General features: G+C 36.5%; 2 protein-coding genes across 2 annotated transcripts; one reads left to right on the top strand and one right to left on the bottom strand.

The window, feature by feature from the left end:
• Positions 1–756: 756 nt before the first annotated feature.
• On the top strand, positions 757–4,319 carry LOC103428320 (uncharacterized). Its single transcript, XM_008366430.4, has 7 exons — positions 757–1,561; positions 1,660–1,726; positions 2,214–2,260; positions 2,453–2,540; positions 3,047–3,180; positions 3,687–3,785; positions 3,983–4,319. Exons 1-7 carry the CDS (start codon positions 1,340–1,342, stop codon positions 4,061–4,063), a joined length of 738 nt encoding a protein of 245 aa, XP_008364652.3. The 5' UTR covers positions 757–1,339; the 3' UTR covers positions 4,064–4,319.
• An 885-nt stretch (positions 4,320–5,204) lies between these two features.
• LOC114819200 (exopolygalacturonase-like) lies at positions 5,205–7,695 on the bottom strand. Its single transcript, XM_029100125.2, has 4 exons — positions 7,558–7,695; positions 7,000–7,311; positions 6,006–6,518; positions 5,205–5,552 (listed from the first exon to the last, which is right to left on the bottom strand). Exons 1-4 carry the CDS (start codon positions 7,693–7,695, stop codon positions 5,304–5,306), a joined length of 1,212 nt encoding a protein of 403 aa, XP_028955958.2. The 3' UTR covers positions 5,205–5,303.
• Between the last annotated feature and the right edge of the window lie 10,449 nt (positions 7,696–18,144).

The following is an 18,144-nucleotide window of genomic DNA, read 5'->3' as shown; positions in this document are numbered from 1 at the left end:
AATATTTCAACACTTCTACAGCCCGATTTATTTCCTTCGGTAAAGCTTCTTTCAAGATTCTTAGATCTAGAAATAAGTCTTTCCCAATCAATATCAGAATGCTCACCATATGAAGACCGAGAGAGAAGAGCGATAGTTTTTATGAAAATAAAGAGAGAAAGCGATTGGGGTTCTGTCGAGAAAAAGACTGACATTTTGATTTTTAAATTTTAATTATATTTGGAAGAGTAAAACCATAGTTACATGTGGGTGAGGAAAAAGAAGAAAATAGTAAAATTCTTTTGTAAAAAATTATATCTCTAAGATTTGAAATCAATAAAAATAGGAGCCTATTTGGAGTAAAGCTGCTCCCACTTCTATTGATATTTTTATTCAATTCAAATTGTAAAAAAAATGGGAGCCCCTTCGGAGTGAAGGTGCGAGTGCCTACTTCGGCTATCCTTAGGGCTGTCCTTGGTCATTTTATACTAAAAAAGAGTGAAGTTCTATAAATTTTAAAAACAAGATCAAATGTCTTTTTGGTTAATAGGGAATAGGCATTTAACAATTTTTGGTTGGCTAAAAATTTCTCCAATGTAAATATGTAAAATTTACATTTTCACCAGAAAATGTAAATAAAAATACATATTCGTATTTGGGAAATTAAATTTGGACCATGAGTAGAATTTTAGTCAATTATTTTTCTTGTGATAACTCTAACCAAATTTTGACATAAAAGTACTTAAGCACCACCTTGTTGACTGAAACTTTCACAACTATTGTTCTTTAGTCCTAATCGTCTTTCCCCGGTGAGATCCACTCCCACTTTGTCTTCACAAGTTCTTGATCAATCAAAGTAGAACAAATAAATTACCCCAAAAGCATGAAATTTCTGTAAAAATCTCACTCAAGAAACCTAGCTTTCCATCAAATCGCATTACGCAAGGTATTCGCTGACAATCCAATACCCCTCACCACCAACCATATGTTCATTTACCAAATTATATGATTGCAAGTTTAATAACTTAGCTACTTTATGCCTTGTTTATATGCAAAACAAAAGACTGCGTGGGTGGATTATAGGTCCATCGTTGTGGAGTTTGTGGTAGCTGGGTGGGCGTTGTACTTGGAGAAAAAAATTGAAGGTGAATCCCATAAAATGTAGAGAGTGGAACATGTCTACCAAAAGGGTATTTTTGTCAAATTGCTCGGTGCAATAGAGACCACAATTGAGGTGCAGCAAGAACAAAACCCAAATGTTCTGGCATTTATCATTTCCATATTTCACCAACACCACCGCACATCTTGACAACTTCTTCTGTTCACAGCATAACGGTCCAGATTCCGAAGCACCCTCGGCATGGCTGCTTCCGCTGTCGAAAACGCTGGCGTCTCGGCGCTCCGGTCAGTCATGCTTCGGGTCCGGCAGGCTGCGGAGCGGTCGGGTCGGGATCCGGCTCTGGTGAGGGTGGTAGCGGTGTCGAAGACCAAGCCCGTTTCTCTCATCCGCCAAGTGTACAACTTCGGCCACCGCTGTTTTGGCGAGAATTACGTCCAGGAAATCCTCGAAAAAGCTCCTCAGGTGAGTTTTTCTCTCTCTGTAGCTCTGACTCACTCTCTGCAACTATCCGAAGTTCAAACGGCGGCGTTTAACTGTTATGAACGTGTGTGTGTCTGCAGCTTCCTGATGACATAGAGTGGCGTTTCGTTGGGCATTTGCAGACCAACAAGGCGAAGTTGCTTCTGGGTATGATTTTGTTTTTGCTTTCGATTTTTTGGTAATTTGCAAAGAACCCAACTTTTGATAATTCGAAAAAAACTATGATGTTCTGCTTTTCTTAAAGCATTTTCTTGCAATGTTTTTCAAAATCTTTAGCTGTTACGAATGAACCGTAATTCCTTTGTTTACCTTTGCTGGTATTTCGAATTTCGTATATCTTCAAACTTTGAGAGTTGGCTGTCTGACTTAATTTGAATATTGTGATTGAATTTTTTGGTTCTTTTTGGATACAGAGATTTTAAGTTAATATTATAAAGCTTAAACTTTCAAATGACTCGTTGAGTTATATCAGCGAAAATAAGAAATGCATGGTTTTGGTCACTCATTGGATCATGTCATTACAAATTCAGACATCGCATTATAATTTCAAATCCGTTGTGTATTGTTTTGAGGAATGTTTGTGACTAATCTATCTGTTTGAGAATGTGATTGTATTTACATTAACTGCATGCAGCTGGAGTCCCGAATTTGGCCTTGGTTGAAGGTGTAGACAATGAGAAGGTAAAGACAAGTCCAGTGTATGTTTTATTTTCTGAAGGTAATTGATGCGAGCTGCAGTTTTTTTTTTAAGGAAATTCATATACTTGTGTTAACTAATAACCAAATTACTAAAAATGTCACAAAACCTTACTATCTTTCAATGCTATGCTTGTGTTACAACTCAAAATGATAATGTGTCTTTATAATCCGCAGATTGCAAATCATCTTGATCGAGCGGTGTCAAACCTTGGAAGAAATCCTTTAAAGGTTTTGGTCCAAGTAAATACCAGTGGAGAAGAATGTGAGTGATTCAAAATCATCGTTCATTCCTGCACTAATCTGTCATGTTGTTTAGTTGAGCATTAATATAAATCAGTGGCATCGAAAGTTGCTTGAATCTTAGCCCCTGCTCCCCCTTTTAGCTGCATAAAAGCCTACAACTCTCTTTTATTTTTTGGTTCCTAGTCTAAGATAAATGCAACACATGATATTTCATTGCAAGAGCACAACTACATAAGTTTAGCAATTATATCATCTCATGTCTCGATTTCTTAACATGTCCTATACCAATCGGAACTTGGAAGACACTTTGCGTGGTCTTCAATAATTTAATTTTTACGCAGCTGCTTGTAAGGCAGCCACCAAAACCATCTGCAGTCATGATATTTCTATAGTTGGTCACTTGCACAAAGAAAGATCATGCTCTCTCTAGCTACTGAATTGAATTTCTATTGCCAGTAATGCTGGGTTAAATTCAAATTTTCCCCACCTCACCTACCTCGTGTTTTTTTCCAATATTTTTTGCAGCGAAATCTGGAATTCATCCTTCTGGTTGTGTTGAACTTGCGAAACACGTCAAGTTTCAGTGCCCAAATCTACAGTTTTCTGGCTTAATGACCATAGGGATGCCGGACTATACATCCACTCCAGAAAACTTCAGGGTAATCTTTGTACTTGCATAGTGGGGTGCATGAAAACTGCTTACAAAGGCATTCTTTAGCTCTTTTTTCTCAGAGCATTCAAATTAGGTTCTGTATCACAAACAAAAGTTCACGTGCTTTAAATTCGTTCTTTCCTTATATTTTTAATTCCATTGGTATATACTTAAAAGCTAAAACAGAATTAAATCATTTCATACCCGTATAAGGTTGCTTTCTCTTGGTAGAAATGGTAATGTGTAGACTAAGCAATTTAGAGGACACCTTTTCCTTCTCATATCCAAGTCCTCATTTTCGTTGGACTTGAGACCTTTGCTTGTTAAAGGAGAGAGGTACTGGTTTCACATGGTCAGTGGTATCACCTTGGCTACAAGGACCAATAAAATATCCATTTAATGTTAGAAAGTTCCATTACCGATTAGTTTGATTTATCTACTTTTTATTTGTGATATTTCTTGCGTTCTCGTGTTTTTTATTGTTGATTAATTTGTTATCTTGTAATTCTGTAGATGCTATCAAAGTGTAGAACGGAGGTCTGCAAGGCACTTGCTATGGCAGAGGAGCATTGTGAGCTGTCAATGGGCATGTCTGGTGACTTTGAGCAAGCGGTATGAAATGCCCTGTACTGTTAAACTTCAAAGAAACAGCAACTCATATTTTCCAAACGGATGTCCAAAACATCTAAGACATGCATTTTCCCTTTCTCATATGTTCATTAAAGGCTCTGCTGCAATTCTTAAACCTTAAATGAGCTTGACATTATACGGAGTTTGCTCATAACCGTTGGCATTCTCAATCCTTGCAGATTGAAATGGGCAGCACCAATGTCAGAATCGGATCCACCATATTTGGCCCTAGGGAGTACCCAAAGAAGCAAACAGATTAGTATCTTCCAACCCCTGCCTTGATGCGTTCATGTTTTTCTACATGTTTATGGATCCTGGCAAACACTCATTAATTGTCACTCTGCTTGTCATTTCATATGCAGCTTGTGACCGTTATTACTTTCTATACCGGTAAGAATGTAATCAAATTATGTACCACAAAGCCTAATTAAGAGTTTAAGAAAACCACAAACGGTCCACGTGGTTTCCTAGTTATGTAAATAAAAACGTTCATGTGCTATTAATTTTGTCCAGAAAGCCTTTTGGTTTACATTAGTCATTAGTTTTAGTAGAAGGGAAATGATTTCCCGCACACCCATTTTCTTTGTTTGCACACCATGTTTGTATTAATTTTGTTACAGAAGCCCAAAGTCTCCTTTGATTCATCGAGTTCAAAGACTAGAAATGAAAATGGGTGTGCATGAAGAGAAAAAAGGAGTGTGCGGAAATCATTTTCTTTAATAGTTAAACTTGAAACATCCACGTCGGGGTTATACAAATGGTTATTATGTGGTTTTAATTTATATGTTCCGTCAGTTTTGTGCAATTTCGACCATGTTACTCTGGGTTTATCACGAGTAGCTGGGTATGTTAAGAACTAAGGCCTCGTTTGGTGTATAGAATTACCTTGGATTGATAACTTGCTAATTTAATGGATCTTGAAAAAAATATTTTGTTCACAAGGTGGATTCCGTTTATTTTCGGGAGAAGCCTAGAAGGTGGATAATCAGGCAGGAAATTTCTATCGTTTAATTTCCACAAAAATGGTACCAGAGGGATAAGTTTTCTGTACGACAAAGTCCATCTTTTACTTTTAACTTGGACAAGATATACAAGTTGACAATCCTTTTTTTCTCATTTAACATTCATCAAATCTATAGTTTAGTATCCGATCCAAATCTATTCTCGACACCAAACGAGGCCTAGGGTTTATGGTATTTTTATTTTATTTTTTGGGTCAAAAGATATATTTTGTTAGATTAGATGTTAGATTAGCCACCGACGGGATTCAAATCCACGCCGTCATGTAATAACTCAACACCTTTCCACCATTGTAGCAAATGGCCACTTGCGGTTTACAGTATTGAATCGTAATCAGAATGTGAAAGTTACCATATTGGTGCAATTTCACTGGCTCACATTTGATATGCTGTGTTACAAATGATGATATGAAATTAATTGTTTTGAAGCCTTATTTGAACAAAGAAGTACATAGACTTGCATACAGAAAAACTGCATTGTTCATCCTAAAGCTTTATCTTTGCCTGTGCAAGCGGGGGGATTTTGCCGGCCAGAAATTCTGACATCTGCGTTTGAACATGTTGATTGAGCCGGTCCCTCACGACCGCTGTAAGTTAGGTTGATGTCATCCAACCCAATCTTCTGACAGGGTGTAGTTTTGCTACATTTAAGATTAACTACATTTTGTGTGATTGAAGTCCCCCAAATGTTACTGAACTGAACTTCTTCGATTTGAACTCGGGAGTAGACCTGCACACATCGAAAGCGATACGTATAGTCATGGTTTAGGGCTACATTTATACACGAATCACATTGTATAGTAGCGCTAAAGCAGTAACAAATCGGTAAGTTAATACAGCGGCAAATTACTCATCTGTGCCCACATTACAATCTATCCATGATCCGAATTGTTACCAACAAATAAGCATATACAGTGTTTTCAATAGATAATGAAATGTTGATTCTGACCCTTAATTCTCCTTCAATTTTTTTTGGACAAATTCCTTTGATTTGTTCAATCTGATGATTAGAGAAATGAGGTGTGTGGGAGCTAAAAAATAGTGTGCATACATCATTTCCATATCCAGGCTTGGTTAATATTCGGATCGTGAGATTATATTGAAAAGAGAGCCCAAGTGAGTAGCTAACGTCGTATTAACTATTTATTCAGTGGTACATAAGTACTTATTAGTGATTACGTACCTCTGGATCGCAAATACGAGAAGGGCAATATTGTTGATCAATGATAACGGGGTTTTCGACCTGATCGACTTGAATTTGCTCGAATGTAATATGTGACACAATGCCTGGTTCAGAGGGAGCCCATGTTTTGATCCTCACTCCATTTTGAGTACCCAAGAAGGTGCAGTTTCTTATGTCCACAAAAGAAACATTGTCACCAACTATCTTGCCAAGGCTTCCGATGCTTATTCCGTGGCCCGGACCACATTGAACGCCGCTGATGTTGACGTTGTTTGTTCCAGTGCTGAAGCTTATACAGTCATCGCCGGTGGCGATCGCTGCGTCCAAGATTTGGATGTTTTGTGACAAACCGAGGTGGATTCCGTCGGTGTTGGGGCTGTTAGCGGGGGCTGATATGTTGATGCTGCTAATTGTTATGTCGTGGCTTGCGAAAAGGCCGATGTGGAAGTTCTTGCTGTTGATCGATGTTATGTGATTTATCCTTGCATTTGTGACGTAATCCAATCTCAAACTCTTGAAAAAAAGGGGAACCACAAGCATTAACAATCAGCATTAGGAGTAATGGTAAGAAGCTCAAATTTTCTAACAACGTTTATGAACCCTTAATGATGAGGAATGTGGGTCATTAGAGTTTGTTACGTAAGTATAATATATCCATATGTTATGACGTAAATGAATATTTATTCATAATCTGATACTATATCCTAGAAAACGAAAATATCAACTCTCTCATTTATGTTCTTATTACGCATGAACTAATTAATGATTATGAGATGTTATGGCATCTTAGTACCGCATAATAATTTTCACATAATATTTGGTGAACTGATTAATGATCACACGACGTTATCGTATTTTAGTATACTAATACATACTTCCATCAATCTTGTATTAGAAAACTATAAAATGATCGACTAAGTCTGCATGGGACATTGCCCATGCAAGCCCATAATATATAAGGAAAACTAAGCAAGTAATTGATGCAAGAACTTACACCAGGAAGTCGTTTGCAATGTGGATTTTTCTTGCAGTCGTTATAGGGCCAAGCAGAAGGTCCTTGCCCATTCAACGAACCACCACCGTTGATTACGAAGTTGTCAACATATTTGAAGGTGATCCAATGGTCAATATCAACCGAATATTCCTTCTCCACCCGCGCCAGTAGAGTCCCCTCTATCTGAACTCCGATTGGTCCTTTGCATTTACCGTTCAAAACCAACGGGCTCAGCAAGTATACTCCGGGTGGGAATAAGACCACACCACCCCCATTATTTTGGCAAGCTACAGTCCATGCATCGGTGAAAGCCTATAAACAAAAAAGGGTAAGAATGTAGCTAATTATATAGAATCTAAGCGGCAGACATCTTACTAACAAATAAAGAAGAATATTATTAGATTGTAGTGTTTAGTAAACATAATAATAATCTAGCTAATTATATAGAATTTTACAGGAGTCGAATCTTAGACATCTTTCTTACCAATGAAAACAAATACTATTAAATCGAAGTGTTTAATGAAAACTTATAATTATCTTAAATTATGATAAAATTACCTTGACATTATCAGTTATTCCATCACCAACGCCACCGTATTTAGTCACATCGAAAAATGTTTGCTGAGCTAGAACTCTGGGAAGTGACACTAGCAAAAACACTAAGCAAACAAATAGAACAACCAAGCTGGAGCCCATTTTTATCGTTCTTCAATCATATGTCTGCCTTATTGCAGTTGTTTTTATAGCTGTTTTGGTAGAAGAAATTGAATCTAGCACCCTAAAACTTAGTTTTTTATTTTGATGGAAAAAAATCTAGTCTTCTATCTTGTTTTAATTATATTTCTTTTAAGGGGAATGTGAGAATTTTCTTACCCTAATTGGTTTTGCTTTAGGAAGACTTTGAATGCCGTTCCTATCCACTAATATCATTGTCTGGAACTACAATATTATTAGTATTAATAGATTTCTATGTCACCTTCTTTGTTTCGAAATTAAAAAATGTATTCTTATCAAAGTAATAATTAATTTCTTCTTCAGTTTGGCATAATTAATTGCCAGAATTCAATGTAATCATAGAAATACAAAATTCTTATCTTCACCTAAATTTATGATAATTCTATTATTGCTTTTTTATTAGAAAGTACCCAATCTTTTATATGTACCCATATAAATAAGAGTAGTTAAGGAAATCGACGCATAAGGAAAACAATATTGTACCCATTACCTACAAAATCTGCACATTGGAATACTCATCAATCATGATTAAATGTACCCACTGGTTTCATGTGACAACTTGTCCCTAATTTTACGATTTTATTAATTTTAAAAGAGTGAATTGACGAAAATGCCCTTAGAGGAGAGATTGTTGACTTTTGTTGACCGTCCTTTTGTGACGTGTATGAGCTACTATTTTACTGTATTCTCGAAGTACTTGATGGTACGAACACATAGGCGCAAGCGGACCTGAATTTGGAGTTACGATGAAGATTTTACAAACTATGGAGCGTGATGGGAGTTTTAGTAATTTCACGTTTTCGAGAGATAATTTGATTTTGTCTTTTTGGCCTTGGGCTGTGTACCACGTGGGGCCCACGCCCAATTCCTCCACCTCTCTCCAATGTCCCCTATCTCTCGAGACTATCTCATTTTTTTTTCAAATCTCCCTCACCTCACTTCCTCTACTCTCTAGCTACCAACTTACCTCTTTCTCTCTAACCTTCTCAGCTCTCTCTCTTCTCCCAACTCCTTTTTCTCCCCTAGCTCTCTCCTCTACTTGCAACATTGACTGGCCGTGAGGCGAGCCACCATTCACTATGACGGCAAGCCAGCACCTTCACCATGTTTTCCTTCTCTGCCATTGCTTCACTCTTCCCCATCTCAAACTTTCTCGCCTTCTGTGAAAACCAGTGTAGCTGTGCACTGCACCACCATCACTCGTTGGCTCCAGCGAGCCAAACCATCAAACCCTCACCACACCTTGTTATTCCCCATCTTTGTTAAGCTCATACTGTGAACATCAAACCCAGACATAAAGCTTGCATTGCAAAGTGGCCATTGCCACTGTTCATCATCTTCTCCGATGAGTTCTCGTCGATTCCAACCAAGGTAGGCCTCAGGAACACTTTCTTTCCATTCCTTTTTAATGTTTGTGGAAGATCTTAGGGTTTTGCATTGTTTTGCTAGGGTTTGGAGATTGTATGGATGAATTGGAGGCTTTCCCCAATTTTGTGGAAAAGCAAAACCATGGCCATCCGACCACTTTTTGACCAAATTCTCGGCCAACACTGACCACGATTAGTCTCCCAATAGGTATAAACTGATTCCTCACATTAGCTTTACTCTGGTTTTTAAATCACTGAAAATGACTGAGATTTGAGCTCGTTTGGAGCTCAGGATGTCGGACCAAAAACCTGCAAAACGCAGGCCTTCGCGAGGAAGGTAACTATTGTTGTACTTGTAGGCGTATGGGCGCACGTGAGGGAGCCATTGCTAGTGGCGCATGGAGGAACCCGAGGTCCCTCCTTAGGTTTCTCAATGTGCCGAATCTGAATCAGCCATCGGTCTTCCCTAATTTGACCATTTAAAAATGGTTCTTTTATTAGTCCTACTTCGTAAAAAAATGCGTAATTACGTTAGTACGTCATATTTGCATAAATGGTTTCGTTTCTAGGTGAAACTCATTGCAATGATCTTCAATGCTTGCGAGGCGGGTTCGCCCCGACAACATGATCTATGAGTGAGTCTTTTCTTTTATATATATATATATATATATATATATATATATATATATATTTGTTAGTTTCCATTAATATACTTGAAAAAGAATTTTCTACGTTACACCTAGATTAGGGTAACGTGTATAAAATTACCGTATTGATGAAATTCATGCAATTATACTACGTCATATGGGATGCACATGTATACGTATTAGAAGGGATGCTTTAATAGTATTTACGATTATGAATAGTATTTCATTGACTAGGGTTTTTGAATTATCGAATTATTGATTTACCATTGCATGATCATACTTGCATTATCTGCTCATCGTGTGCTGCAATGGTGTTAGTACTCGCCAGGGCCAGGGTCAGTCTTTCACGTGTATGTTCACATCGCACCGTATGCTTACTTTGGATCCATTGTAGGTGCCAGTTCTGTCCTCGGTTGCTATAGAAAATTAGGACTCGTATGTTATGCGCATAGCACCAATCTTCACGTGATTGTAGTATTACAACATAAATCATTATTACATCCAGTCTTGTTCATGTCAGAATACCTCTGCATGAACTCGTGTGTCAGCATATATCGATAAGCACTCGATGTGACATTTTTATTTCTGTGAGATATTGTGATTACTGAAGTTATATGCCTATTTACAAATTTTGTGACGCATTAAATTCTTGAGATATTGCAAGCTACGGTAAGTATTTTTATACTATCTGTAGTATGTATATTTTGGAAACTATACTTGTTTTACAGCGATGGGTTATAATGTTTTCGAAAAGGTTTTTAGAAAACTTTATTTTTAAGCCCACTTACCCTTATTTTTCGCCCCTCCAAGTATTAGTGGCAGAGCTTTCGTGTCGACGATGATTTCTAGCAAAATGTTGTTGTGTGAAAACTATTGATGGCATAATTCTCATCCTACTTTACTGTACTTTACTTATGCTCTGACATCACATGTGAATTGGATTCATTCCCACTCACAAACGCACTCTTACATTTAAGCACTTTTTGGTTGAAATTTACCCACATATCCACATCATTATACTGTATAGTTTCGTCACACTTCTGGTGTCAGCTAGCACAGCTTGATTCGGAGCCTAGGTGGACATTCCGGGTCAAGGTGTGTCATTGCAGCCTTTTCTCATATTTTATTTTTTTAATTGTGAGCATGATTTGTACTAATTTACCAAATAATCTTTTCTCTTGCCATTGTTTTGTTAGAAAATCAACCATTGATCAATTCTAACATACAAATGAACCCATGTGACCAAAAAATACATTCAACTCATATAATAGTATATAAACATGACATAAAAATTAATAGACAGATTTTGCAATAGAAATTTACCCATGTGACCGAAAAATACATTCTACTCATGTAAACACACATAAACAAGACAAAAAAATGAATAGACAAAAAAAATCCTTGCTAGACAAAATAATTCTGTCGAGTCAAATATTGTTTCGCTTTCTGGCGGCCATTTCGTTGCACAAAACTGCATTTCCTAACCATGCTCGATGAACTACTCATGCCTGATAAAAGTTTTTTCACAGAGCCAAATTTCCATTTACGAAAAAAATGATAAAATATACTAGCCCGACCAAGATTTTATCGAGTAAGCGTTAAATAAAAAAAAGGAAAATGTAAAATTCTTACCCGATGACTTACTTTTTTCAGGCAAACGTTCTTTAATCCAGCTTATTTGTTATTAATTCTATTTAATGCAATACAACAAAATTAAGATATAAGAAATCATTAAAAGCTGAGTTGAAGTTGTCTACTCACCCATCCATTCTTCTAGTCTCCGATGCCCTAGTTTGTATAAATCTACATCCCATTGCTTGTCTCTTGCCAGCCACGTTCGAAGTAGCCTCTGAGCCAAGGTGGGTTCACAAAAACCACTACATGTCCAAAACAACCCTAAAATGGTAAACTTTCCTAAAGCAAAAATCAGATCTTGCATTTCACCGCCGACCTAGACCTCAAAATTGAAATCTCAAATCGGATCCAATAATGAAAAATCTAATGTTTGATTAAGAGAAAGGGAGGGTTGTGGGGAAGAAAATGGGAGAAAATGAAGTAGATGCAAAAAGTGGATGGAAATATGGAAAGGATGGGATTGAAAGAACGGAGCTTGAAAGTTGAGATTGCGGTTTGAAAAGAAAATAAAAAAACTAAAGAAAATAAGAAAACATAATAGAAAAGATAGGGATGGAAGCCTGATGTGGAAGCTTGATGCCCAGGCCACCGACTCTCAAAACGATAAACAGAATGAAAACAAGCTGGATCTGAAAAGAAGGAAAATGAAATAGAGGGGAGACCAAGAATTTGATGTAAGCTGATCTATAATATGACAATAACAATACTAATTTGAGAGCAATTGATATGAACAAGACTGAACCACGAGCAACAACGAACAAGCAAAGTCTTCCTCTCTTTACACGCCTTATGCACTCTTATATGGATGTAGGGTTTTGTGCTAGAATAACATGTTGAGAGTGAGGACCTAAGCCTTATAGTTATAGGTGAAAGTTTTAGGTTTTTTGCCCATAAAGAAAACCCTAATACATATCTTTAGCACCTTCAGAATCCATGACCTAATGAAAAATATTCGCATTATTATTACTTTATTTCATTGTCAAGTAATCTGGGATAATCAAATATTGCTTCCTATTTTGTGTTCTTAATCAATTAATTAGGACTCTTAAATATATGTAAGAGCAATAAAAGTCTTACATTCTCCTATTTGGGGTGTGACATCTATTCAAGAAGCTCTCTTTCAAGAATTTATATCCTTATGCGTGCAACTTTGAAAGACTACTTGATAAGAATATCTATAAGTGTTAAATGTCATTAGCTCGTAGGACTATAGACAATGATGTCATATACAGCGGATACATATACCTCTATAATCACATACATGAAACGGTATTCACATAACGTACTAACAAGTCATGGACAACATATAAATATGATAAATGAGCTTAAGGGTGAGTATCACACTAAATGAGGAAAAACTTTATTTAACATGTATGCAGTCATATCTGTAGTGTTAATGTAATCAACACTTGTATATCCTTCCCTAATATGCATGCATTAAAGTTCCATAACATCCCACTAATGAAGCATACATAGTAGAGAAAAATAATTGTTGACTGCCATTTGTCCATGTTATTGCACCTCCTTCTTATACAAACACAAAACTAGAAATAGACTTTAGAAGTATATAATCTATCAAAACGGAATTTGAATAACCATTTATTTCCAATCTTTCTTCCCTCTTGAAAACTAGTATGTGTTCTTTAGATTAGTCTTATTGCGGAAAGCATAAAACTTTCTTTTGCACTTACTATTGTTTTGATCTGTTTAACATGGTAGTGCATTGTAGGGCTTATCCTTGTTCTCTACTCTTTCAATATTATGGGATAATCCTTGTCACCTTTAGAAATGTAATTTAAAGCGCCATTGTAACTCGACATATTAAAAAAATACTTTTTTTTAACAATAAAAAAAATACTTTAAAGCTCTAAAATTTCACAACTTCTAATAGCATAACTACTTTAGTCATAATTTTCTAAACCGTAATAAGGTATCTCCCCTTTTCCCTTACTATAGTTTCTTAACCATCACTCAACACTATTTTTATTTATTTATTTAAAACCTTCAAACTTTTGGTTTAAATCCCAATTTGCTCTATAAGATAATCAACTATCAACACAACTAACCAAAATAATTCATACAATAAGCAAGAACCGAGAAGTACATTCTTTCTCTTGAGAGAATTTTGTCACCGAAATTCTTTAGACAGGTAATTAGATGCAATTTCTGTTGGAATGTCACTCTGAAACTTGTTAATGCTTTTTGTGGTTGGAAATTATAAATTAAGGCGGATGTCACACTTTTAAGAGTTGAACGGTTTTTCAAAAGGTTTTCACAAAATTGAATGAGTCTTGCACATTTATATTTGATCTGAATGTTGTAAGAACAAGATTATAACTTCTTATCCAAGGAACAAGAATTCATCCAATTGAATCACAACTCATAAACCTTTTATTGAACACACATAAAAACCAAAGCCTTAAAACATACCTGCATTATTTGATCCTGATGAAGAAGCCATTGCAACATCTGTGCTAAAAACCTTATCCTATTTTGCGGTGATAACATCTCTTCTAATCAATAGGTCTTAAAACAAAATAAGCCAACAAACACAAAAGCAGTGGTTTGAGACACATATATAGAGGACTCATCTGTCAATTCCCTATCAGAATTGGACTAAGATTCAAACTATACAAACCATAAAGAATTATGAGTCCTTACAAAGTTCTAACACTAAATCCTTTTCCAGAATTAATCATAACTTCTCTCAATTTTGTCATCCTAAAACATTTAGGACAACCTAATAGCTCTAATCAAGACTTATATCTTAACCACTATGACTGGTTTTATCATATATTTCATACTCACAATCTTACATTCTCCCACTTGAGTATGAAACACAACAACCAATCTTTAAGATTTATAGTAGTGATCACTAAGTCTTATTTAAGCCATATTCATACTAGTATACAACATAATCATGCATTTTGTTGATGCACAAAACCGGAGGTCTTGGAACAACGTAAATCCGACCGTGAATCTGCAATAAATGTAAATAACACAAGATGTATCGTGGTTCACCTCAATGTTTGGGCTACGTCCACACTGATATATGTATTTATCTGAGAGGTGAGGGAGAGAACCTCTGTAATGTGATAGGGGATGTGAGGAGGCTTTTGAGGGTGAGAGGGCCTAGGAATTGGCATCCCCCAATTGTGAGGGTGATGAGTCCTTTTCTAGAATAAGGGCTCCTCACTTATTACATATTTTCCCCTTCCTTTATTACATAATTATATTTAAGTCCCCCGAGTATTTATACGAGATCTAAATACAGAGGCCCTAAGTATGGTATAAACAGTAGTCCCCCAAGTCTTCAATCAAGAGAGTCTTTTAGCTGGAGACTTGAAATTCAGTCCATGTGTGGGCCGAAGTAATTAGATGTCGTCTTGGACTGATACTTGATATGAGGTGGTGCTCAAAGTGAAATGATGCTAAACTATAAGTAACACATGTTGCGAGGCTGCTCGGCTTGTGGTTTATGTTGCTTTGGTTGGCTCGGATTGTGGCGCTTGAAGATGAGGGGGTCCCTTTTATAGAATAAGGGCTCGCTCCTCAATACATAAATGATGGGCTAGAGTTGATGTTCGCGGTGAGTCGGTTGCTCAGTAGGCAGCGATGCTCTCTAATGGTGGTGAGGGAGTCCCTTTTATAGAATAAGGGCTCGCTCCTCAATACATAAGTGATGGGTTAAGAGTGATGCTCGCGGCGAGACAGTTGCTCAGCTGGCGGCGTTGCTCTCTAGTGAAGGTGAGGGAGTCTATTTTATAGAATAAGGGTTCGCTCCTCAATATATAAGTGATGGGCTAGGAGTGATGCTCGCGGCGAGGCGGTTACTCAGCTAGCAGCGTTGCTCTCTAATGAAGGTGAGGGAGTCCCTTTTATAGAATAAGGGCTCGCTCCTCAGTACATGAATAATGGGTGCTCTCTAATGAAAGTGAGGGAGTCCATTTTATAGAATAAGGGCTCGCTCCTTAATACATAAATAATGGACTAAGTCCCCCAAGTATTTTTCATGAGGCCCAATATGTGGTACATAATGTAGTCCCCCAAGTCTTCGGTCAATAGAATCTGTTGGCTGGAGACTTCAAATTGAATCCATGTATGGGCCGAAGTAACGGTTGTTCGGAGGTGGTATTTGTATACCCTGCACTGAAGCTTTGTAGGTGAAGCTTTGCAAATGAAGCTTTGAAGCTAGAGCTCGGCCACTCCATTCTGTTGTGAGGTACCAGGAATGGTAAATTGAGTCAAAATCCCTTGACTTTCAAGAAAGTGAGCAAATTGACCTTTTTGTTGCCCTGCTTTTGTATGCTTGCCAAAGTATTCACCTTCTCTATTTGATCTAACAATTTTAATCACATGGTTTAACTGTTTTTCAACTTCACTTTTAAAAAATTTGAAACATTCAAGGACTATAGACTTTTTACTTATAAGGTAAATATAACCAAATCTTGAGAAGTCATCTATAAAGTTCACAAAATAAGTATTCCCACAAATGGTTTTGACAGGAAAAGGTCCACAAATATCTGTGTGAATGACTTCGAGCAAGCCTCTACTTCTTTTGAAATCTAACTTTCTAACATTACTCATCTTGCCCCTGATGCAATCAACACATTCTATAGTAGTTTTAATGTCTACTGCAAGGATTAAATTCAATTTCGATAACTGAAAAACTCTTTCTTTTGAAATGTGTCCTAACCTCTTGTGCCAAAGTATGAAGGAATGATCAGAAGCATGCATACTTTTAGTTGTAGTATTCAAAACATGCAGGTTTTCAAAATCTACATTCAATTGTATTTTCCAAAGATGGTCATGCAAAAATGCTTTTCTATGCAAGGATCCCCTTTTAAAAAACTTGACACACTCATCATCTCCTATAAAAACATAGCCTTATTTAACTAGCTTTGATGCATAAACCAAATTCCTCCTCATTTTGGGCACATATAACACATCATTTAGTTACATTGTAAATCAAGTGTCAATTTTCAATTTGATAGTACCTATGGACTCAACAGACACTTTGGTTCCTTCTTCAACGAAAACATTAAAATTGTTTGCCTTCTTTTGTTCTATACAACCATGTAAAGAATTAGTGACATGCACAAATGCACCAGTATCAAACCACCAAGAGTTTGTGGGAATGTCAACAAGATTTGTCTCCTCACAAACATAAATATCAGTTATACCCTTAGATCTCAGCCAATCTTTGAATATTTCACAGTCTTTTCTATAGTGACTCTTAGTTTTGCAATGATGACATCTAAGTATTTCAACACTTTTAGTTTTCACCTTAAATTTGTTAGACTTAGAGGAATTGAAACTTTTAGCATGCACAACAAATTTATCATAAGGTTGGGATTTAGAAGTTTTACCAACATTTGACTTCCTTTTCCCTTTGGCAAGTTAGACAAATTTGACAGTTTCAAGCTCCTTCCCCTTCTCTTGTTTCTATCTGTTCTATTCTTGCACACAATGAGCAATGAGTTCATCCACAGTCCAAGTCTTGTCTTGAGTGTTGTAGGACACCTTGAGTTGACTGAATTTATGCTTCAGTGCTTGGAGTATCATGAACACAAGTTTTTCTCCAATGTTAACTTCCATAGAGTTAAGTTTCTCAGCTGCATCAGTCATTTTCATAATGTGATCTATGATCAAACTTCCACCTTTAAACTTGTAGGAAGTTAAGAGGGACATATATTAAGCAATCTCAGCCTTCTCTGATGCTTTAAATTTATTCTCAATGGCTTGGAGGTAATCTTCTGCAAAAGCTGACTTCTTTATTCCTCCATGCATAGTGTATGTCATACCACTTTCTAGTATGGATAAAGTTACTTTGTTGGCCCTAGTCCATCTCTCAAAATCAATCTTCTCAGCCTTGGTGCTTTTGTCTGTCAAGGCCTCAGGTTGCGGATTGTCAAGGGCAATGTCATACTCATTCAATATCAAAACCAATTCAATCTATCTTCTCCACTTTTTGTAATTGCTTCCACCAGTGAGTATTGGCACTGCTGCTAAGTTAAGCGATTTTAGTGAAACTGCATTAGACAACAATGAAATCAGCACTATGAATCTCAATGATTCTTGATTTCAATATTTTCACTACCAAATTTGTCCACTAAATTAACTTATTCATATATATGATCTTATTTTTTGAAGACATGTATATAGAGTAAACAATCCAATGAAATTCTCTAATTTCTGCATTAGATCAACACAGATTGCACAATATACATATGTGTGTGTCTATATATATATATATATATATATATATATATATATATATATATATATATATGTACACACACATGTACACACACACACACATACATGAATCAACAAGGCAACTATTGAAGAATTTCAAACCTCTTATATCAGATATGTTAGCAGAAGCAGTTTATAAAGACAATTTGTGCAATTCAAATTATTCAGCATTAATATGAATCTTGTTAATGTTTTAAACCTTTATTATGATCTGTTGATGCACAAAACCGGAGGTCTTGGAACAACGTAAATCCGACCGTGATTCTGCATGAAATGTAAATAACACAAGAGGTATCGTGGTTCACCCCAAGGTTTGGGTTACGTCCACACTGATTATGTATTTATCTGAGGGAGAGAGAGCTCTGAGAGTGAGAGTTTTGAGAGAGGGTGAGAGGGCCTAGGAATTGGCCTTCTCTCATTGTGAGGGTGAAGTGTCCTTTTATAGAATAAGGACTCCTCACTTATTACATATTTGCCCCTTCCTTTATTACATAATTACCTTT

This window comes from Malus domestica, chromosome 03 (genome assembly GCF_042453785.1).
Source record: "Malus domestica chromosome 03, GDT2T_hap1".
In the NCBI taxonomy this organism is placed as follows: domain Eukaryota; kingdom Viridiplantae; phylum Streptophyta; class Magnoliopsida; order Rosales; family Rosaceae; genus Malus; species Malus domestica.
This window is presented reverse-complemented; position numbering and strand designations above follow the sequence as displayed.

What these genes read in the sequence shown, in the direction of transcription:
- LOC114819200 (XM_029100125.2), bottom strand. Translation starts at nt 7,695, where the DNA reads ATGGGCTCCAGCTTGGTTGTTCTATTTGTTTGCTTAGTGTTTTTGCTA. An exon ending in GAATAACTGATAATGTCAAG is followed by an intron (nt 7,312 to 7,557) that starts GTAATTTTATCA and finishes TTTTGTTTATAG; the next exon opens with GCTTTCACCGATGCATGGAC. An exon ending in ATTGCAAACGACTTCCTGGT is followed by an intron (nt 6,519 to 6,999) that starts GTAAGTTCTTGC and finishes CTTTTTTTCAAG; the next exon opens with AGTTTGAGATTGGATTACGT.
- LOC103428320 (XM_008366430.4), top strand. Translation starts at nt 1,340, where the DNA reads ATGGCTGCTTCCGCTGTCGAAAACGCTGGCGTCTCGGCGCTCCGGTCA. An exon ending in CAAGGCGAAGTTGCTTCTGG is followed by an intron (nt 1,727 to 2,213) that starts GTATGATTTTGT and finishes AACTGCATGCAG; the next exon opens with CTGGAGTCCCGAATTTGGCC. An exon ending in CCACTCCAGAAAACTTCAGG is followed by an intron (nt 3,181 to 3,686) that starts GTAATCTTTGTA and finishes GTAATTCTGTAG; the next exon opens with ATGCTATCAAAGTGTAGAAC.